This window comes from Triticum urartu, chromosome 7 (assembly GCF_003073215.2).
Source record: "Triticum urartu cultivar G1812 chromosome 7, Tu2.1, whole genome shotgun sequence".
Taxonomy (NCBI): Eukaryota; Viridiplantae; Streptophyta; class Magnoliopsida; order Poales; family Poaceae; genus Triticum; species Triticum urartu.
Window position 1 is genome coordinate 83889294 of NC_053028.1, and position 23223 is coordinate 83912516.

Consider the following 23223-nt stretch of genomic DNA (forward strand, 5'->3'; position numbering starts at 1 on the left):
TATTTTTTAAATATGGGATGAATATTTTTTGAATAAGTTTAAGCTGTCTATTATGCATGATGACCTTTCTTAACAGATGGTAAACAATTTTAAACAATCTTGGCCATTTTGGCGAGAAGAACATTGTTTAAATACCTGGTGGACATATTTAAGTACAATTTGAACATACTTTTTTTCCAACTAATGTGAAAAAAAAGTGCGTGATGAACATTTTATATTCATGGTGAACATTAAATTCGCGAGCTAGTTTCAGTTCCACTAACATTTTTAAGTTTCACAAATGTTTTTAATTTAATATTTAAAAAACATTTAATTATGCTATTTAGCATCTTTTATATTTCCCATTTTGATCTTGTTGTTTTCTTTGTGAGCCGTTGTCCGAATGGATATCAGTGTATCTCTGTTTCTTTCGTGAGATGTTCACAAGCAAGGCACGTGCATGTGTAGTGTACTGTACACACATGCAATGTATATTGCAGTTCAAAAAATATATTAAAAAATGCCCATATCTCTTTTGCCAGGTTTTCCCACACCCAAGAACAAAAAAGAGAAAATGCCTAGACAACCTAGGTAAAACACAAAGACAGACAACACAAAGGTAAAAAGTCCAGTCCAATTAGGACATAGCACACAACTACAACAGATAATCAACAAAGAGAGCTTCTATTCAACGCCCGAGGAGGAGGCTCCGCCTGAAGCCAGTAAAATGGTATGGCCCGTGAGTGGTTTCTATTATTATTTTCTCCTTCTTTAGTCGGGTTTCACCCAAAAAATGGTGGTTGTTTTCAAGAGGTAGATATTTAAGGACTTATTTAAATATTAAAAATATATTTTACAAAACTATTCTGTATGTGCTAAAAAATGCTCAATGTCTATTTTAAAATTTCAAAGAATAATAAAAGAGCGTTCTTCATATAATAATAAAATATTCATTGTTTAATAAAAATTATTTAAAGCATATTAAAAATGTTCATAGTATATTGAAAATATATTTAGTGTGTAATCAAAAAATGTTCACTACATACTAAAGCAAGTTCAGTGTGTATTTGACAATTGCTCACCATACATTAAAAAGATGCTCACCATACATTGAAAAAACTATTGAAAAGGGCAATAAAAAATAAAAAAAAATCTGAAAATGAATAAAGAAAAAGGCGAACCAGAAAACCGAAATGGGAAACTTCACACACAAAAAGACACAAAAGCCAATTTCCAATGAATGAATGAAAAAAAGCCAGGAAGAGCCAGAAGGAAAACCACGAACAAAAAATAATATAAAAGCAAACAGAAAACAAATGAAAAAACTTCAGCGAATAAACGACAGCATGCATCACAAAAAGTGGGCCAACCCTTGTCGCTCAGTTTTGAGCGATGCATTCTCTATTTGCCGCTCGATGCGGCAAATAGGAGGCACCCTCTATGAATGAAAAAGAAAGATGCTAGGAGGAGGAGGAAACTGGGTAAAAGATAGATCTCCTATTCGGCTCGTTCATCGCTGGTTAGCGGGCGTGACTATGTCTCACTTAAAGCAAGACAGAGCATCGGATTGCTTCAAGGGTCTCCAAAATAAATGTTCTTGATTTATTTTAAAAGAATGTTAAACACATATAACAAATGTTCTTGATGTATAGGAAATGGTAGAACGTGTATTAAAAAATTTGGGCATAAAAACTTTTTAATTTTTTTTATCATGTATGAAAATGTAGTCATATAATTCAAATATGTTGAACATGTATTTGGAAATGGTACTGATATATACCAAAAATGTACAATGTCTATGAAGAAACTAGTTATCAAACATAATTTTTCTAAATTTTAATCATGTATTTAGAAAATGTAAACATGTACAAAAATTATTCCTTATACGCACGAAAACTGTACCAATGTGTATGAAAAATGTAAACATGTGTTGATGAAAATAAGAAGAGACATGTGAAAATCAAAGAAACCGAAGACAGAAACAAAGAAAATTTAAAAAAATCAAGAAAGAAACAAAGAAAAAAATAAAAAGTAAAAAAGAAAGGAAAGCAATAAACCAATAAAAACTGACAAAGAAACAATGAAAACCGAAGAAACAAAAGACAAACTTGTAAAAATCGTGAAAAAAACAAAGAAAATAGAAAACCAAAGAAAGCTATAAGAAATGAAGGGAAAAATGAAAACAGGAAAAAAACCTGGAAAAGCCAAGAAAAAAAAAGAAACCAAGAAATCATTGATAAAAAGATAGAAAAAAGAAGAGCCTGTAAACGAAAAGATGAAAATAGAAAAACCAAAGGAAATCATAAAGAAACAAAGAAAACTGAAATAAAAAAGAACAAGAAAAAAGGTCAAACTGATGCGTCCGTATCTACTACGATAACAACAGATATTTTGAAGGCTGAACAGGGAAGAAAGGAGAAATATATAGTGCCTGCTTTGCGTCAGAAGAGAAAGAAATTTGTTGTTGTTCATGACATCAATCAGACAGTTCATCACGTGAGCAAGTTCCATCATGGTAACAAGGTGGCATGTACTTTTGTTGGAGAAATTCCCGTTCAAGTTGCACCAACGGATGAAGTTGAGCCGAAGTTCAGGACTCCATGCAAAAGCCTGATGAACAATTTGAGTCCTTTGAGTCGTACCTGATCAACACAAGGAAAGTAGTACTATTTTGGAATCTTGTGATCAACGTTGCCGGATTTTGTATTAGCTTAATACTGATTAGTTAGTTAAGATAGGAGAGAGTTTTTTTTCCATGGTCACTAGTATACGATACGTGCATGTATCAGTACGTGTCTAACTAGATTTTGTGTCCAATTAGTTTTCAAGTCGTAATAGGAGTCCAGGTTGGTGCAGCCTTGAGCCTGCGTGCACTACATATAAGGCGATCCGGCTGTGTATCGAGGGATAGGTTTTTTTTACATTGAGTTAAATCAGAAGAAACGCCAGATTACGGCGGCGGCGGCCATGACTGTATGTGAGACAAGTTGAGGAATCGATCTGGTTCTGTGTTTCCTTGGCGAGAAGGTTGGTAGCTTGTGCTACTAAATTTTTCGGCCGATCGTCTACGATCGTCCACGCGCTTCCGATCAGGGTGCTCGTGTTGTTTAATTAGGTTTGCATATAGTAAACCTAGTTTCTACATTGTTCATTGCTGTTTTGCTGGTTGATTATTTGTGCAGTTAGATAAGGAAAGATTACAATTGAGATCAGTGTACCGTGAAAGATTGGGGAAAATTATTCGCGTCATCGAGTTTCTGTCGACGTTTGCATCACAAACGAAGGTACAACTATAGCGAGCGTTTGAATGTAGAGCAACTAGTTGACGAGTGCTCTTCGGAAGCCTCACACCGATCACTTGCAGGTGGGTTGAGAGCGCGCCAGCCGCTGCCACATGTCATTTTCTGGGTACTCCCTCTGGATTTTTTTGATTTTTTTGCACGCATTTACGGCTTTTTATGCCATTTTTTCTGGTCCTTTTCAACTTTTTGTTTTTTCCTCGGTCATCCTTAGCTTTTGGAAAAATAAAATTCGAAAAAAAATTGCACAGAAAAACAAGTTTTCTTTTTCCTTTTGCTTTCGGGAAAGGCATGGTTTTGCTTCGCGAGAGACACGGCCATGCCTCTCGAAAACAAAAAAAAAGTTGTGTTTTCTAGGTTTTTTTCTTCTGCGAGAGGCACGGTCGTGCCTCTCGGAAACGAAAAAAAATGTGTTTTCTGTTTTCTTTTTATTTCCACGAGAGGTACGGTTTTGCTTCCACAAGAGGCATGGTTGTGCTTTCGCAAGAGGCAAGACCGTGCCTCTTGGAAACAAAAAAAACACGTGTTTTTTGTTTTTTTTCCCTTTTGAGAGAGGCACAGTTGTGCTTCCGGGGGGGGGGGGGGTTGTGCTTTTCGCTAGAGGCTCGGTCGTGCCTCTCGTAAACGGGAAAAAATGTGTCTTTTTTCTTTCGCAAGAGGCATGGTTTGCTTCCACGAGTGGCACAGTTGTTCTTTCGCGAGAGGCACGGCCGTGCCTCTTTTGAAAAGAAAAAAAAACAGTGCTCCCGGTCCGATTTTTTCGTGGAAAAGAAAGTTCGTCAAAACCTAATAACATGGGATCTTGTTTTGAAGATTTCGATGCGAGGAATCCAACGGTGAAAAACGGTTTGAGATTTGGACGCACGGTTTAAGAGATAAAACATTTTGAATAAACGGATCTACGAAAAAAGAAAAACTACCAGGTTACGACAAATGACGCATATGCAGCACGCCACTTTGTCACAACCTAAGAAGATGGGAGTGATCTTTGAAAAGAGTACTCCTCAATTAATGATTTCAATTTAAATGTGAGCGTAGCCTGCGATTGAAAAACAAACGAAATGGGTCGGCCCAGTTTACGACGGGGGAAGAAAATGCTTTAGCGAGACAAAACCTATACGTACTATAAGCGGGTTATAGTCTTCGCGCCAGTTAGCGCACCGGCGCTCGCACGCCCCTCAGGGGTGGCCGGCCCAACCAGTGAGCACTTGCTCAGTTGCCTCCTTTCGTTCGCTCAGTTGATCGGTTTACCGTTGACCAGTTCACCTGGTGGACCATTGACTCCCTGGCCAGTTGACATAGAAAAAAAATCATAAATTAAAAACACCAAAATTTGAAGAAGAGCACATTTTTAAACTTTGACAAAAAAATAGGGAAATTCAAAAATTTGGAAAATAAATCTTGATTTAAAAAAGTTGCAAATTAAAAAGCGTGAATTTAGAAAAGTTAATGGACTTAAAAAATGGTCATAAATTTGAAAAATAATTGTGCATTTGAAAAAAAGTCATGAATTAGAAAACGATTTCGAAGAAAGAACATGAATCAAGAAAATAAAAACAGATAAACACCGACCAAAATCGAAGAAACACAACCCAGTAAAAACTTGCCTGAGTAGCTGAGTAAACCAGGAAAAAGCTGAGAAGGAAAAAAGAAAGCAAATGAAGATTCAGGAATGTTTCCAAGACCAGAAGAACAACCGCCGCTATGTGGGCCAGCCTGTTTAAGAAGCATACGCAACTATCCCATTGTGCGTTGTCTACTGAAATCACTAGTTAAGGAGTACTTTTTACAAAGATTACCATCACTTTCTCACACGCTGACAAGTGAGGCATTACAAGTGCGCCACTTGTTGCATCCTGGATGTTTCTCCTTTCTTTTAGTAGATTTGTTTGTTTAAAATATTTTATCTCTTGAACTATGTGTCCAAATCTCGAACCATTTTCATCGTTTGATTTCTCGCGTTGAGATCTTTGAAACAAGACCCCATGTTAATAGGTTTTGATGAACTTATTTCAAAACAAGAAAAAGAAAAACTAGAAGAAAAAAAGAAAGAAAGAAAAACAAAATCAGAAAAACAAAAATAAATAAAAACGGCAACCAAAAGACAAGAAAAAACCGGAGCCTAGAAGCAAGGTTGTTATTTTTCACTTTTCCCCTTTCCAAGGAGCACATATTTTGGCCTGAGTTGTCCTTCTTGTATAATCAAATCTTAGCTTCTCGTGAAAGCACATGTTTTTTCCTTTTCCGTGTGTTTCTTGCGGAAGCAGATCTGTTCTTTCTGGAGAAACAAACATGTGCTTCTCGTGAAAGCAGTCATGGAAGAAAATATGTTCTTCCAGAAGAAGCATATTTTTTATAAGAAGCACATCTATGATTTCACAAGATGCAAATTCATGCTTCTCATGGAAGCACACAGTTTTTCGGAGAAGCACAGCCGTGGTTCGCAAAAAAACAAAGCAATTGTTTTTTCTCCAACATAGTGAAACCTGGCAAAAACTGAAAAGCCAAAAAAAATCAAAAGAAAAATTCAAACCCAAAAGAACTTTTACAAAAAAAATAGAAATTCAGAAAGAGTGCCGACCATGCGACACGTAATGGCAGCTGGGCGCACTACTTGATGCGCTCGCGTGAGTGACCCTTGCAGAAGCCCCGCAAAGGGTAACCTTTGGATAGTTGCTCTGGTTGTCTACCGACAACGAAGAAATCAACGATTAAGGCGTCAAATAAGTGTTGACATGAAAATGACGAGTCATCATCAGTGATTAATTATGCCACATGCAGATGCGCCCTAAACGGACCCAATAAATAGTCATACATTGCCAAAAATAGTAACACCATTAAATCAGGTCACCTTGCAAAAAGAAATCATGTTGTCATGTAAGTAATCACATAATCCATAAATATAAAGTACGAATATATATTCACATATTGCCTAACCTAGAACAAGGTAGAATCAGATATTGAATAAACTAGAACATGTTAGCTATGTAGACAATGAGATGACAGTGTGGGTTGAGTCGGCAATCGCCTATGGCGAAGTCGGAGTTGTTTGCTCAGAGTTTAGGGATGGCGATGATGCCTTCTTAGGGGTAAGTGATGATGATGCCATCTGCGTGCTATCTCGGCGAGTCCCTCTTTGGAGTGGTGTGCCTGGGGTATCTTGTGTGTGCTGCTCAGTGATTGGGATGGGTTTCGTCTGCTTTTCATAATTAACCGCACACTTCAGTTTTCGCCCGCTTTTGCTTAATTAACTAAACAACTTTTTTCTTACTAATGAATGCAGAAATTCTGTCTTTTAAAAAACTAAGTAGAAATAATAGTGTATTGACTGAAATAGGATAGAGTCAAGCCTGAAAAAATTACCAACATAAAGAGTGAATTACACTACAAATATATTGCTCCTTAGTGATCTAAACACTCTTATATTTTTATATAGAGAAACTATTATTCATTCTGCAACAAACAATCGTCCAATTATTTTTGAACAAGTCTCCTTAGTTCTTCCTTCAGATGTTAACAACCCAATGGCAGTGATGATGCTGCGTCATTGGCTTAGCAATCTCCAGCCGCAGCTGCGGCCGCGGCAGCGGCCTCCGCCTGCTTCATCTTGGCGAGCTCGACCAGCCTCGTCGGGACGTCCGCCATGACCGCCTTGGCCGCGTCCAACTCACCAAAGCGCTCCAACCACGCTGCCAGAAGCGGGACCCTGCCGGCATCGAAGAGCATCGTACCGGAGAGCGCCTCCGTCCCGTAGACCCACGGCACGGCCCCGCCCAGCACGACGTCGACGTACCCGACGTTGTCGCCGCCGAAGAAGCTCCCGCCCTTGGAGCACTCCTTGAGGCCCCCCTCCAGGACATCCACCGCCGCCAGCGTCTGCTCCATCCCCTCGGCCTTCTCCGCCTCGGTCTTAGCCCTGAACACCTTTTGCCATGGCGCCACCAGCTGCACGTACGTACGCCAACATACATGTATTAACATCTCCGACCTGGCTGAATTTCATCATCCATAACGTAATTACACAACGGTGCACCTCGTCCATGATGAAAGCTGCCCAGAAGCGGGCGACGGCGCGTTCGTGGGGGTCGGCGGGGAGGAGGGGCGGCCCGGCGAAGGCCTCGTCGACGTACTGCACGATGACCAGCGACTCGCAGACGGGCCTGCCGTTGTGGATGAGCACGGGCACCGCCTTGTGCACGGGGTTGGAGCGCAGGAGGAGGTCGCTCTTGCTGCCGAGGTCCTCGTCGACGTTCTCGAAGCTCACACCCTTGAAGCTGAGAGCAAGCTGCGCTCGCAGGACGAACGGGCTCGCCCACGTGCCCAGCAGCTTCACCTCTTCTTCTTCGCCTCCGGCCATCTTGTGGTACTCTTACTACTACTTGTGTGTGCGTGTGATCCAAGTTCTGAACTGAACTCTAGTAGTAATTTGGTTGTCCCATGTGTTCGTGTTGAAGGGAAGCTAGCTGTGTGTATATGCTGAACTTATCCATGACCAGATCGGTTGAAGAGTAGGACTTGTTATTTTCCACTTGAATGTTTGACCAGCTGATCGGTTGCTTCACTAGTAAGAGTAGGACTTGTGGTCTGCTGGTACGTACATGCGCGCGAAACTTCTGCTGGTCCGTGGCATGCATGTATGCCAGCTTCTCCATCTCGCAGGCTCCCACGAGGAACGTACGTACTCCGAAAGAACACTCTCTCCTCGTATTGGACTTTTCACGCACGCACTCGAATCATAAGTTTCTTGCAGCTGGAGCTGGCAAGCTTTCACACATAAAAATTGCTATTCAAGCTGAAGCGGAAGCGATTGAAGGTGGCAAGGTGCAGGGCAATGTGGGAGTATATATTATATAGAGTCGTGCTTGAGCCTGACTCCATTAACTTGGTCCAAGCACTTGACTTAGAAAAAACTGAAACTTCAACTATTACGGAACAGGGGAGTGCTTCCTCCGTAAAGTAATATTAGAGCGTCTAGATCATTAAAGTAATGTTCTCAATGCTTTTATATTAGTTTACATAGGGAGTATAAAAGAAGGCATTGAGGACAAGATTAAAATGCCAACAAGATATACAAAATGGATAAACAACTTGTATGTATCTAGTAAGAAATATGCAACCGAGCAAAAACGTATTGAGTAGGTAATTTTTTAAATGTTTCTAAAAAAGATAATGTATAAATGACAAACAGATGATCAACTCGAGGGTTGGAGGAACTTGGAGAACTCGCAGGGGAGAAAGGACATGGGTGCTTCGGACCTTTTTCTTGTTAAGTCACCGTCGTCAGTTTCAAGGCCCTCCATTCCATTGATATATTTAGAGAATGAATCCACGGTCTTGGTCTTCATGTTAATGACGACCACCCACATCTTCTTGAGCGCCCATTCAAACTCGCTCATAAGGAAGTGCACTTTATGTGGGTTGTCGATGTTCACTTGAGGGAACATGAGGATGTCACGAGGGAGACACTCAGAAGAGTTGAGCGACCAGAGCTCATCCGAGGTGATCTTGTAGTCCTCGTTCCACACCATTTGGCCCGACGTGAGGGTCACGAGGGTGTGGCAGGTGATAGTGAAGCCAGCACCGGGTTTAAGTGGTCCGTAGCCAACGCGTCATTATCGAAAAAGGCTTTCGCCCCGTTTTATAAATAAAGCAAACCACCACAGAGCACACAAATAAGGACAAGTTCACACGCACCCAAGCCTTACAAACAAGAGGAAGGTTCTGCTGAGGGCACAGCTCAACAAGCCCAAAAAAGAAAGAGACAAAAACAAAAAGAAAAGGGCGGGTGGGCCAGGGGCCCAGGGGCCCAACAACCGACTAGTCGGGATCCGGCGGTGGCGGCGGGGGCGGCGGCGACAGGCGGACAACCATCGAGCGAAGGTCGGCGATGAAGGCTGAGATGGCGTCGCGGTCCTGGGGCGGCTAAGCGGCCGCCAAAGCTGCAAGAAACCAGACAGTTTGAAGATAGCGTCAGTAGCTCGTCGAAGAGGAACGCGCTGGATCACAAGCTTATTGCGGATCGTCCATAGGGTCCAAGCGAGGACACCGATCTCAAGCCACCTAATGTGGCGAGAAGACAAGGGGGAGGACTGGAGCTCGTCAAATAAGTCGGGGAAGTTGGTGTGACACCAATTTCCGCCCACCACGTCACGGAAACAACTCCAAACGAATCGCGCGGAGACGCATGAGAAGAAGATATGATTCGAGTCCTCGGGAACGCCGCAAAGAGGGCAGAGGCCGGATCCCGGGCCATTGCGCTTGCGGACCTCAACGCCAGACGGGAGTCGACCACGAATCCACTGCCACATGAAGATCCGGATTTTCAGGGGCAGGCGGATGGACCACACCGTCACAAGGGGAGGAGGGGCGGAGGAGGGAGCGATGGCCTGGTATAGAGACCTAGTGGAGAATTGCCCCGAAGGTTCGAGGCGCCATCTCACCCGGTCAAGGTCACTATCAACCACCGGTTCGTGAAGAGCAACGCAGTCCAGCAACGCACGCCAGGCGGCGGATTCCGGAGGGCCAAAGGGCCTCCGAAAAGCAAGGCGCCCTAGGTCAATAAGGGCCCTCTCAACCGAGATCAGGGGTTCTACCGCGATGGAGAAGAGGTCGGGGAAGCGTGCAGCGAAGGGGGAATCTCCAGCCCATCTGTCAAACCAGAACAGAGTCGCCGATCTGGAGCCCACCGAGATGGATGCCCCGATGCGAAGGACCGGGAGCAGCTGGACGACCGACTGCCAGAACTGAGAGCCACCAGATCTCCGACAAAACGCGAGGGGTTGGCCTCGCAAATATTTGTTCCGAATGATGTTAAGCCAGAGACCCCCCTGGCCCTGCGAAATCCGCCAGAGCCAACGGGAAAGGAGGGTGATATTCATGCGTTTGGAGCACATGATCCCGATGCCTCCTTGATCCCTAGGCTTCCAGATGTCAGGCCAGCTCACCATGTGGTATTTCTGTTTATTATGATCACCGGCCCAGTAGAAGCGGGACTGAATTTTGGCAATTTCATGGTGCAGGGTCTCGTGGAGGCTGTAGAAGCTCATGAGGAACAGGAGGAGGCTGGAGAGGGATGAGTTAATGAGAATGGTCCGAGCCGCCTTTGACAGCCATCTACCCTGCCAGGGTTCGATGCACGTTTGGAGTTTGGTTACGGTCGGGCACAGGTCCGCGACGGTAAGCCGAGAGTCGCTAATGGGTGTTCCCAGGTATGTTGTGGGAAAGGCGCCGAGGCGGCAGTTGAGCCGGTTGGCAATGGCAAGCGACTCGGCCGGAGAGTAGCCCATCACCATCACATCACTCTTGTAGAAGTTTATCTTAAGGCCAGACATTTGTTGGAAGCAGAGGAGGAGGAACTTAAGGTTGGCGACATCCGACTCCGAGCCTTTGACCATGATAATGGTGTCGTCGGCATACTGGAGGAGGGAGATCCTGGAGCTGCCAGCCAGGTGGGGAGTGATTCCCTGAATGTGGCCAGCAGTCTTAGCCTTATCTAGAATGGCGGCAAGCGCGTCCACCACCATATTGAACAAGAAGGGGGAGAAGGGATCACCTTGCCTTACCCCACAGGAGGTGGGGAAGTAGGGCCCGATCTCCCCATTGATGTTCACGGCAGTACAACCGCAAGAGACCATCTGCATTACCCTGGAAATCCACCGGTCGTCGAAGCCCTTACGGAGCAATACTTCCCGAAGGAAGGGCCAACAGACCGTGTCGTAGGCCTTATGGAAATCAATCTTCAAGAAGACCGCCTTAAGGTGTTTAGCGCGCACCTCATGGAGGACTTCATGAAGGACTAGCACCCCATCCAGAATGTATCACCCTTGAATGAAGGCGGACTAGTTGGGGTGGGTAATCTGGTCAGCGAGGAGGGTCACCCTATTGGCGTACCCTTTAGCCAGAATCCGAAAAATCACGTTGATGACCGTGATTGGACGAAACTGACGAATGTCCGAGGCTCCCAGGACCTTTGGGATGAGAGAGATGATCCCATAGTTGAGGCGCCCGAGGTCGATAGACCCAACATAGAACTCTTCGAAGATGGCCATGATCTCCGGTTTGATCACATTCCAGAAAGACTGGAAGAATTTCACCGGTAGGCCGTCTGGACCCGGGGCCGAGGTAGGGTTCATGCCGCGGATGGTATCCCAAACCTCGTCCTCGGAAAAGGGGGCCGTAAGGACCGCGTTCTCCTCAGCGGAAACAAGCTGGCGGCTGGTCCAGCAGTCGAGGGCCAAAGATAAGCCTCCCCGAGGGGAGGCAGAGAAAAGGGTCCTATAGAATCCATCGACGTGAGCCCTGATGTCACGGGGGGACTGAAGCAGAGACTCCCCGTCCCAAAGAAGGGGAATGGTATTGCGTCTACGCCGACCATTCGCAATGGCCTGGAAGTAGGCCATGTTCGCATCACCTTTCAGGACCCATTTCTGGGATTCGCAAAGGCGCCAGTAGGCCTCCTCGTCGGTGTAAATGACCGTGAGCTGGTCCTCCAAGTCGTACCTAGAAAGCCAATCCTCAGGCGAGAGACCAACCGCATCAGCGCGCAAGTTGAGGGCCTGGATGGCGGACAGCAAGGTCTTCTTGTGCTCGCGCAGGTCACGTCCCAGGTTGGCACCCCATCATTGCGGGCGAGATTAACGAATTTGAGTGCACGGCCTGCATCGACAACTGAAGCACCACGATACACCCAGCTGGATTCCCTGCCGCGAGTAGAAGGGAACTTGTTCAGGGGAAACCGAAGGAAGGAGACGGCGGGACCGGCGTCTGCAAACACATCACAAAGGAGGATGCCTCGGTAGTAGTCGATCCATCATAGGAAATGTTTGAAGGGAATAACGGTGTCGGTCTGCCAATAACAGAGCCGCGAGACATCATCGGGATCTTCAACGCCGAGAATTATTGGTATTCGCATGGAGTTCCATTTGTCGCCAAGTCCGAGGCCAGCTGATGTACTACTTGAGTACAACACGCAGACGTCGGCATAGACCTTATTATGGCGGGTAGGGGAAACGCCGAGCTCTGCCACCGCAAACTCTTCGCCTTCGCCTCGGCGCAAGAGGCCCATGGATCCGACGGTCAGCATCCGCCGCTCCTCCTTCTCGCCAGGAGGTCGACGAGGCAGGCGGCAATCAGTGTGGGAATAATCTGGGTATGGCTCGGTGCAAGCTGGGAGCGCTATGAGCGAGGAAGGGTTGTTGGCGTTGTAGACGAAGAAGTCCTGCAGCACCACCCCGCCTAGTGCCGGCGTGCAGGCACCGACGCGAAACATGAAGAGATGGCGGTGGGCCGTCTGGATGGCTAAGGGCCTCTGTTTCGTGGGATCCGGGAAGCCGGGGAACTGCGCGTACATGCGGGAGATGAGCGGCGGCTTGGCAAGGCAGAAGGCGAGGCGGAAGGGGGCGTTCCATGAGGTGGTGCCGGTCACCCTGATGGGCGCCTTGCCGTCGTCTGGGAAAGACTCGTCGTCGTCCCTGCGAAAGATGAAGTACTCCATCATCACCCAGCTCGGGAAGGGGGCGGCGGCTATGGCCATGGCGTTCTTGAAAGAGATTGGGAAATTGGAGCGGTCTTTGTGAGGACAAATCAGAGCAGTCGCGAGGTGGTTTGCCTTAATCTATCTACTAACCCTATAAAAAGAAGAGAGGGGTAGATCCAAATAATCTGGAACGTTCATTAACAGCATCTAAAGGCCAGTAATCCTTCGATGTTTAACACAGCAAGCCACACAATTACGAACGCCGATTACGATCACTAATTAAAAGAAAACCACCCATCCCATAACCAGACGCCTCCTCCTACCCAAACTGCCCCGCCCCGCGCCAGTTATCCATCCACGCCTCCTCCTCAATGCTCCTCCTCCTGCCCCGTGCCCCGCCTCTGCCGGCCCTCCGCCATCGACGCCTCCTCCTCCCGCCCCCACGCCCTGCCACCGCTGGGGAGCGGGTGCCGCTGCTGCACCCCGCTGGTCGTCCTCTCCCTCCCCGCCACCGCCGAAGAGCGGGCGCCACGCCACCGCTGGGGAGCGGGTGCCGCTGCTGCGCCCCGCTGGCCCTCCTCTCTCCTCCCCGCCATCGCCAGAGAGCGGGCGCCGCCGCTGCACCCCACCACCCTGGGGACAGGGTGATGGAGCTCCCAATACTAACCAACTAAAGATTTTAACTGCTTCCCTTTGTAGATTTTGAAAGAAGGAGATACGTCAAACCATGGGGAAGAGCAAGGCGTCCGCTAAGCCACCCCTATGACATAGATGAACAAGCTCGACGCTGTCTTTTCCTGCCCATTCTGCAATCATGGGAGCAGCATTGAATGCCGGATGTTAGTACTATCTTCGTGTGTTTCCATGTTAATTGGTTGATAATGGATGGCTATCAATCCATTCATCATTGTGAATGGCCTTTTTTTCTCTTCAGTGATATGCACAACCTGATTGGTGAGGCTACTTGTCAAATCTGCCAGGAAAGCTTCAGCATCACTGCAAATGGTACAGATACATAGAACTGTAGATTGTACATAGTCATGCCACTCCTTTATTTTCCTGTTTTTAGTCCGTGAAGCTCTCTTTGTTGAGGGTGAAGAGATACATTGGCAATTCATCCTCGTGGTTTATCAGAAAGAAAAGCGTCTGTAAGAACAGTACTGAATAATATCTGCACCATGCATCTCAAGAAAATAAAGAATCTTAGTCAAAACAGGAAACTATTGCTTGTCCGATTTGCAGTCCAAGTTATACATAGAATTGTAGATTGTACCTTCGTCAGACCGCCGTCCTCACCCCATCATCGTGCACCCCCGCCTGTCTGCTCACGCATTCACATTGAGGAAGATGATGAGAACCTCGGCCACGCCACCATCCTCTCCCCGTCATCATCCCTTTGCAGCTTTTCCTGTCCCGACCGCCGGAGCTTCTCGCCGCAGGGCACAAGCACCTTGCAATCGCGGTGTGCTTCTCCCCTAGTGCTGTCATATAGACATCTTGCAAGTAAGTGACCGTCAATCCAACTGTTGTCTTTCTCTGCACTAGATTTTAGTTGCTTTCTTACTTTGTCTTGAAGAAACATCATTTTTAAGTGTAATTTATTATAGCTCACAATCATAGATTACTGTAATGCATAATTACTTTGCATGTGTCAGCCATTCTGAATAGGGAACATTCTTACGGGACATCATGTTCACTTGGCATACTTACTGGATTGAGGAAGAAATTTTGAAATGTTTCTCAAACCAGAGTGTTTTATTAGTTGCGGGCTTTGGGTAGTTCAGCATGTTCGTCTGAGCTTAATTCAGAAGCTTGCTTTGTAATTATATTAAAAATCATTTTGTAAAATGATCTATAAAAGTTGAACTTCTCACCAAAATTATATCCCTGAAGTTAAATCAAGTGAAAAATTAGTGTCCTGCAGTGCAGTTACTTGCAGCTTGGACCGATCTGATGAAAAAATTGTTCTGTTGAAAATCTGGCAGATAGTTTTTCTGCTGGCAATATAATTCACTTGATTGGATGTGCTTGTTTTGGATGAAATGATAGAATCGGTGTTGTACTGTTGTTCTTGATTTTCTCACTTATTTAGTAGTGTTGGACGGGCATTCTATTCATCTTTTAAGACCACTTTGGAGATGGTACGTGATTGAAAAGGTCGGACTTTCCTGTTAGCAAGAGTATCTTATATGACCATGAAAATCTGATATGCTATTGTTCCTATAGATTCAATAACTCAGATTGAGTAACATGATAGATTTCATCATGCCTCACTATGAAATCTTGTTTGGTTGCAGTGCAAAGGTCAATTGAGAATTTGAGATCCTTTGTGTACAACTGTAGATGCTTGCTTGTCGACTGCCTAGAGACTTTGTTTCTGAAAAAATTTGTGCTGGATCGCAGGATGTCGCTGATATATGGTCGTTTTTGTTTAGAAAAAAAGTCGTGTTGTGTTACTGATTACGATAGTAGTAGATGTCAATCTCACAAGAGGATCTGTTCACATGGTTTCTGAAACTACATAGCATTTTATTAGTTATGGGCTGGGGCAGTCTTTGTGCTTTCCTCCCAAGAAAATATAAACGCTTAATGTCTCGATGCATTTGAAAAAGAGAATGGCAAAACAAAACATATAGTTTACTTAAGGGTTACATGAGTGCCTCTGAATTTTAAAAAATGGCAGCAATAGTTTCCTGTTTTGACTAAGATTCTTTATTTTCTTGAGATGCATGATGCAGATATTATTCAGTACTGTTCTTACTGACGTTTTTCTTTCTGATAAACCACGAGGATGAATTGACAACGTATCTCTTCACCCTCCAGAAAGAGAGCTTCACGGAGCTTCACACATTCGCACTGAGGAAGATGATGAGAACCTCGGCCACGCCGCCATCCTCTCCCCGTCGTCATCCCGTTGCAGCTTTTCCTGTCCCGACTGCCAGAGAGCCTCGCCGCTGGGTACAAGCACCTTGCAGCTGTGTGCTTCTCCCCTGGTGCTATCATATAGACATCTTGCAAGTAAGTGACCGTCAATCCAACTGTTGTCTTTCTCTTCACTAGATTTTAGTTGCTTTCTTACTTTGTCTCGAAGAAACATCATTTTTAAGTGTAATTTATTATAGCTCACAATCACAGATTACTGTAATGCATAATTACTTTGCATGTGTCAGCCATTCTGAATAGGGAACATTCTTACGGGACATCATGTTCACTTGGCATACTTACTGGATTGAGGAAGAAATTTTGAAATGTTTCTCAAACCAGAGTGTTTTATTAGTTGCGGGCTTTGGGTAGTTCAGCATGTTCGACTGAGCTTAATTCAGAAGCTTGATTTGTAATTATATAAAAAATAACTTTGTAAAATGATTTGTACAAATTGAATTTCTCACCAAAATTATACCCCTGAAGTTAAATCAAGTGAAAAAATAGTGTGTTGCGGTGCAGTTTATTGCAGCTTGGACTGATCTGATTAAAAATTTGTTCTGTTGAAAATCTGGCAGATAGTTTTTCTGCTGGCAATATAATTCACTTGATTGGATTTGCTTGTTTTGGATGAAATGATAGAATCGGTGTTGTACCGTTGTTCTTGATTCTCTCACTTATTTAGTAGTGTTGGACGGGCATTCTATTTATCTTTTAAGACCACTTTGGAGATGGTACGTGATTGAAAAGGTCGGACTTTCCTGTTAGCAAGAGTATCTTATATGACCATGAAAATCTGTAATGCTATTGTTCCTATAGATTCAATAACTCAGATTGAGTAACAAGATAGATTTCATCATGCCTCACTATGAAATCTTGTTTGGTTGCAGTGCAAAGGTCAATTGAGAATTTGAGATCCTTTGTGTACAACTGTAGATGCTTGCTTGTCGACTGCCTAGAGATTTTGTTTCTGAATTTTTCTGTGCTGGATCGCAGGATGTCGCTGATATATGGTTGTTTTTGTTCAGAAAAAAAGTCATGTTGTGTTACTGATTAGGATAGTAGTAGATGTCAATCTCATAAGAGGATCTGTTCACATGGTTTCTGAAACTATATAGCATTTTATTAGTTATTGGTTGGGGCAGTCTTTCTGTTTTCCTCCCAAGAAAACATAAAAGCTTAATGTCTCGATGCATTTGAAAAAGAGAATGGCAAAACAAAACATATAGTTTACTTAAGGGTTACATGAGTGCCTCTGAATTTTAAAAAATGGCAGCAATAGTTTCATGTTTTGACTAAGATTCTTTATTTTCTTGAGATGCATGATGCAAGTATTATTCAGTACCGTTCTTACTGACGTCTTTCTTTCTGATAAACCACGAGGATGAATTGACAACATATCTCTTCACCCTCCAGAAAGAGAGCTTCACGGAGGCCCTCCCGATGTGGGAGATCATAAGAGCCTAGAAATGCGAATGAGCCTGGAAGGATTATTTCGTTGGTGTTGAGAGCGAAATATTTTGTGTTGGAAAGTTAGCTGTGGACCCTGTGTCGGAGCTTTGGGATCATTATCCTGCCGGTGCAATGGTCATGCGTCAAGCATACACGTTTTACTTTTAATACACGACATTTTTAGGTGCATAACATAGATTTTATCCTGTAAAGTAGTGTGAGCTATTTCATATGCTCGAGTGTGAATTAATTGCATGGGATGCCACTTCTGCTGGTTGGGACGCTGATGGCGTGTGTGCTTGTTGCCGCTGCTCGCATGTGGATGAGTAGTATAGTGCAAAACTGGATTAGCTTGGGACATATGTGCTTCAATACATTTTTTCTTTTGGGCTTTAATATTCTACTAAATTTCTGATGGATAAAACATTTATTCCTTGTTTTCTTACCGTCTAATGTGTTTGGCACTTTTTGTTTCAGATTTTCCCCTCTTCTTTATGCAGCAGGTACAAGGTCTCAACATGTTGAAGGCTACTTCCAGACTTCCAGTTCTTCCATTTTCATTTTCATCTTACTGTTTTTAATGCATTTTTCTACAGTATAAGGACTTGAGGTGATTTGTGGATTGTAGGGCATGGATCTTCACAGTGATGTTAGCTCTATACTGAATGTATCAAAACATTGTTATGGTTACTTCTTATTGTTTGGTTACACAGTCATGGTAGCACAAGTTGTATGTAAGCTTGAGATACATGGTGATGCATCTTTGTGAGGTGCATAGCATCAGCAAAGATATGATTAGGCTTAAGATACAAGGAGAAATAACGGTTATATATGAAAGTTAAATACGCGAAGTTTGTCGCTTCCGTGAAGGATGGAGTTATGATTAATGCCTAACTTTCACATTTTGTTGTATATGGATCCATAGTTAAAGACCAAGTTGTTGTTTACGTGTATGGTGCTTCCTCTGTAAATAAATGTAAATAAATGTAAGACGTTTTAAATCACTAAAATAGTGATATAAAACAACTTATATATGTTTACAGAGGTAGTACTTGACTGTCAATATGTGGGTTGTTGTATGTAATGTGTTTTTGTAAAGTCTGTATGGCTGTGAAGTCCATAGATATGGTGAGAATATGGAAAGAATATCAGCAAAGCTATATATAGTTCAAATTTATATTTGAGCTACATTGTTGAATTTGTTTGTTTTAATGAAATAATTGTGTCCTAACTAGATTGACCGAGGGAATTTGATTTTGTGAGTATACGTGCGTGTATCCCTCACAGGCCACTGCAGTATCCTATTTGTTGCGCCACTACTACAAATTCATGATAGTCGCAATTCCCATCCTCCATGGATGCTCCCAGGAGGACATGGTGTCTGTGGAGGTGCAGTATGTGATTCTAACAAGGGTACAACTTAAAGGTGTGAACCAAAATGATTGATTTTTTATAGATATCCCTCACCGGCTGCTGCAGTATCATATTTGTTGCGCCACTACTACAAATTCATATAGGCAAACAGTATTGCATCCATTATTGCATCATTTAGCTATTCTTTATTTCCTCATCCAACAATGTTTCTTTGTAGTTTCATTGAATTAACAAGATAGTTATTATAACTTATGTGCGCAGGTATATGCATAGATTGTGTCGACCATGTGTCTCCTTCATACTACTTATGTTGATGGATTAATTGGTTGAATGATGCTTATCTTCTCTTCTTTTCTTTACAATTTGGTGATCAAATCAAATTTGAGATGTATTTATAATGATCACATACTTGGTGTGTTTCGTTTTCCAGCAACATGATTTTAGACGAATGTAAGGCTGAAGGAAGAATTTAGAGATGGAAAAGGCGCCAGCAATGACATGAGACAAGAGGTAAACATTCTTCTATGCGTTCCCCTCAGCTATTTTAGACTATATTGTTGAAACCGAGCGACAAAAATTCAAGTTGAATTAGTGCCACCAACTAACCTTGGCTTTGTTTCTAACCTTATAATCCAGTATTTCATATGCGACTAAGGCCATGGTACATGCCCTTTCAGGTAAACCAACAGAGAATTTCTCGGTGAACCTTCACTTTTAATGCAAGTTCACATGATGACTAATGTATCTTTAAGTAGCATTTGGTTGCTTGGATGAAGTTGGATGGGAGATTGCCATCCAGCTTTTAGAAGTCCTGGTTTTATTTGTTTGGTTGGATGAACAGGATAGGATTTGTATCCCATTAAAACGAATGTATCTCCAACCAGGGAAAATCCAAGTGATAGAAAATCTTGAGTTAGCTGAGCCATTTCTTGCCCCCACTGATTAAGCTTAAACATGACATATATATTTCTCTTAGAGAAATATTCACTTGCGGCATTCATCGAACAACACCTTTTCTGAATCACAGAAATGGTCTTGGCCAAATGCTAGGTCGAGTCAACAATCCTCTACCTTCTATAGGCTCTTCACATGCACATACCTCTGGTTCGTGTAACATCTATAATTGATGACTTCCAATAACTTTACACTGAAGGATTTATTAATTCAGAAATTTAATTATGCACCACTGGTAACACTTGTATGTCACTACTGTATGTAATTACTTTATACTACCACTTGTGAGATAAAGGGTATTTTTGGACGTATTGTTCCAGTATCTCGAGATGCTATATGAGCACTCCAAGTCTAGCACCAACATTGTTTTTGAAATAGAAGAAAATAAAAATGGTTAAACTATCTACAAGTTTCCGAGAAGTTCACTAAAAGAACATCACAATCTCCTTCTAACAATATTCTTCATTAAGTCAACTTCGGCACCATGATTTTTTTTAAATAGAGGATGACATTTTTTAGGAAGATGATGAATATTTTCAAGAAGAAAAAATGACTTCCCTTTTTATTTCTTTTGCATGTTGAATATTGCCCGATATGTTTACCACTACATGTATTGCTTAAAGGAACTAAGTTATTCTAAAAAGGTTGGTCGTGCTATTTGGAATTTCAAACATGCTTCGTATATTGTACAATGTACAAATGAACAAACAATTGACTTATCCATTTGCAGAGCTTGCTTTAACACAATTAACATTTCTTTGATAAATACTCCCTTCGTCCCAAAATAAGTGTCTCGACTTTGTACTAGCTTTAGTACAAAATTGTACTACTAAGCTTGAGACAGTTATTTTGGGTCTGAGGGAGTATGATTTGATTGCAAAATCTGATATGCGAGACGCTATGGAGATGTGATCTTAGGATGTTGAAAAAGATGGCATCTAAGTTCTTCAAACGCTTTCAGAAGTAGGGCTCCAATCAAAATAAGAATTGGTACTTCAAGATGGAATTTATTCCGCCCGACAAGTAGATGGCATTTATTTTCTCTCACAAAGAAATTAGATGACATTTCTTCATTTTGAGCACCTACTGCTTTTGTGTGTATATTGGATTTTTTTTCGAGATGTGATATTCATTTATGAAGTAATACAGAATTCGTTTCAAAATTCTACACCTACCCGTGAGCATGCGAAGTTAAGCATAACATAGTTTGTAATGATCCAGTCATAATGAAATTTAAGGCAATGGCTCTGCTGACAGGTGGCATTGTTATCCTCACTGCCCTTGCTCTTGGATCATCACTCAAGCATATCTTTGTGTGCGTGTATACACTCACAAATGATGAACTTGGCAATCTAATAGATATCGTGGATTGATGATATTTCCATTATCATTAATTTCCTTAATAAAAAGATATAGTTGATTCGAATAAATTTTAATTATACTTTTTTATCAGCTAGCAGTCGTAACAAACGTTCTATGCCTTAAGAAATTTTTGTTTTTTTTTGCGGGTGAAGAAAATTTTGTTGGTGTTGAGATCAGGGTGCCATTGATATATTCTATGTGAGGTTGCCTTTTTCAGTCATAACAAAATTTAATCTTATTTAACAACCAATCAGAACACCTAATGGATGAAACAACATATATACATGACCACAACTATGTCAACTTGAAAAACAGTGCGTCCCCATTTAACTTAATACTTTTTTTAGAACATTTATTTTGTATTTGTGTGAAATCAACTTTGATCAACGTTTAAGACGTGCATGCACGTGCAAGCTTACTAGTAAACATGAAGAAGGAGGCGGGCAAGAGGCGGGCAGGATTTAGGTTACGAGTTACACGGCGATCGGGCGTGCTGCAGCAAGTTTGTATACGAGCGAGGCCATATGCAGCAGTTTGCACCCATGGACTGACGTCCTATTTGGGACGGCCCTATTAGCTCCAGTTGGGGCGGTTTGGAAAACGTTCTGGATTGTTTTTTCTCTATTATTTCTTGTTTGTGGTTCTGTGTCAGTTTTATCTTTTTATGTTCATTTTAAAAAATGATCTCTTTTATTTATTTTATTTTCCTTTTTCTCATTTGTTCACCTTTTCTTTTTTGTTGTTTTTCTATTTTTTTCTTTTCAAAATTCAGTAACTTTTAAATCTCCCAATTTTAGTGCATGATCATTTTTTTCCTATGCTACAAGCATATTTTAAAAATTGCACCTATATTTTTTTACATTTTTATGAATATTTTGTAAATGTGTGAACATTTCCGAATACATATTGAGCATTTTGTAAATGGGCCAATTCCAGTTCTGCCCCTAACTCGAACCCACTACTCAGTTTTGCCCCTAATTTTCAGGTATGCTCAGTTTTGCCCCTCCGCCGTTAGTGTCACTTATAGAAATGCCCTTTTGCGCCGTTACCGTCCGGTCAAAGTACTTTGACCATCCAAAAAAAAGCAAAAAAATCAAAAAAATATGAAATTTGGTGGGATCGAAGATAGTCATGTCCGCAAGGCGCGTGCACAATTTTGTGTTGGTTGGACACTCTGGGAGCTCGTAGCAAAGGAAAAAAATAATAATTTATGCCTATGAACAGTAAATTCGAAAAAAATAGCAAAAAAGTTCAAAAAAATTTGAATTTATTTGGCGTCAAAGAGGCTTGAGTGCACAAGGTGCTTGCAAGTTTTGGTGATCAAATGACGTACGAGGCGCTCTAGAGAAAAAAACAAAATACTGCATTTTTTCAAAGTTTTTTTGAGCTAAAATTTGTTTTTTCTCTCCACGAGCTCCTACGATGTCCAAACACAACAAAAACGTGCACACATCTTGCGAACCTGAATATCTTCAGTCCCACGAACTTTCATATTTTTTTAATTTTTTCTATCTTTTTTGAATTTACTGCTCGCATGCGTACAAAATTTATGTTTTCCTTTGACACGAGCTCCCGGAGTGTCCGAACGGCATGAAAATGTGCACGCGCCTTGCAGACATGACTATCTTCGATCCCACCAAATTTCATATTTTTTTTATTTTTTTGCTATTTTTTCAGGACGGTCAAAGACCTTTGACCGGACGGTAACGGCAGAGAAGGGCATTTCTATAAGTGAAACTAACGGCGGAGGGGCAAAACTGAGCATACCTAAAAATTATGGGCAAAACTGAGTAGTGGGTTCGAGTTAAGGGCATAGATGTAAATGTCCCTTTGTAAATACATGCAAATATTTAAATTGCATGGTGAATTTTTTAAATATATGATGGAATTTTTAAATACATGATGGACATTTTGAAATACATGTTGAACAATTTTAAAAATAGATGTTGAACAATTTCTAAACAAAATATGTATATGGTAACCGTGTGGCAGATTGCGAAACTGCCACACGCATCCAGCGCCGTTACTTCCCTCCCGCACCCGATTTCTTTCCTTTCCCGCACGCCTCCCGATCTCCTTTCCCGCACGTCCTCCCCCACTGACCTCTCCCGATTTCTTTCCTTTCCCGCACGCCCTCCCCGATTTTACCGTGCCTTCCTAATTTTCGTAATCGTCAATTATGGCCCACGCGCCTTCCCGATTTTCGGCAAAAATAATGCTTGGACTACGATTTGATCTCTGGTCTGCAGGTAATCAACAAAGGGAGCTAACCACCTCACCTATGACACTCATTGTTGAGCAAGCTAAGGGAAATACTGTTTTTGACATGTTCGTGGTAACTTTGATCATTGGGAATAAATTTGTTGAACTCGCCCCCGGTAATTTCTGTAAATAGCACGATAACAT

At 42.5% G+C, this 23223-nt stretch overlaps 2 protein-coding genes across 8 annotated transcripts; one reads left to right on the plus strand and one right to left on the minus strand.

Annotated features, from left to right (window-relative positions):
• Nucleotides 1–6614: 6614 nt before the first annotated feature.
• Nucleotides 6615–7775, minus strand: LOC125520158 (probable glutathione S-transferase GSTU6). The gene is made up of 2 exons (XM_048684992.1): nt 7312–7775; nt 6615–7223 (listed from the first exon to the last, which is right to left on the minus strand). The coding sequence occupies exons 1-2, from the start codon at nt 7633–7635 to the stop codon at nt 6831–6833; spliced, it is 717 nt and encodes a 238-aa protein (XP_048540949.1). The 5' UTR covers nt 7636–7775; the 3' UTR covers nt 6615–6830.
• A 5295-nt stretch (nt 7776–13070) lies between these two features.
• LOC125520159 (transcription elongation factor 1 homolog) lies at nt 13071–18304 on the plus strand. 7 transcript variants are annotated; one of them, XR_007288501.1, is made up of 6 exons: nt 13071–13592; nt 13688–13758; nt 14020–14256; nt 15577–15771; nt 17092–17630; nt 17724–18304. XR_007288501.1 is itself a non-coding variant. In XM_048684997.1 (6 exons), exons 1-6 carry the CDS (start codon nt 13525–13527, stop codon nt 17739–17741), a joined length of 615 nt encoding a protein of 204 aa, XP_048540954.1. In that variant the 5' UTR covers nt 13071–13524; the 3' UTR covers nt 17742–18304. The 7 variants fall into 7 exon arrangements, 6 of the variants coding, with proteins under 6 accessions (XP_048540954.1, XP_048540951.1, XP_048540953.1 ...); XM_048684997.1 differs by having other exon boundaries at nt 17605–17630; XM_048684994.1 differs by having other exon boundaries at nt 13071–13242; nt 13453–13592; nt 17605–18304.
• Nucleotides 18305–23223: the final 4919 nt, after the last annotated feature.

Bases quoted from the DNA above. Each gene is read 5' to 3' on its own strand.
- LOC125520158 (XM_048684992.1), bottom strand. From the start codon at position 7,635: ATGGCCGGAGGCGAAGAAGAAGAGGTGAAGCTGCTGGGCACGTGGGCG. The intron at 7,224-7,311 runs GTGCACCGTTGT...ACGTACGTGCAG, and splicing joins CAGCTTTCATCATGGACGAG to CTGGTGGCGCCATGGCAAAA.
- LOC125520159 (XM_048684993.1), top strand. From the start codon at position 13,525: ATGAACAAGCTCGACGCTGTCTTTTCCTGCCCATTCTGCAATCATGGG. The intron at 13,593-13,687 runs GTTAGTACTATC...TTTTCTCTTCAG, and splicing joins AGCAGCATTGAATGCCGGAT to TGATATGCACAACCTGATTG. The intron at 14,257-15,576 runs GTAAGTGACCGT...TTCACCCTCCAG, and splicing joins GTCATATAGACATCTTGCAA to AAAGAGAGCTTCACGGAGCT.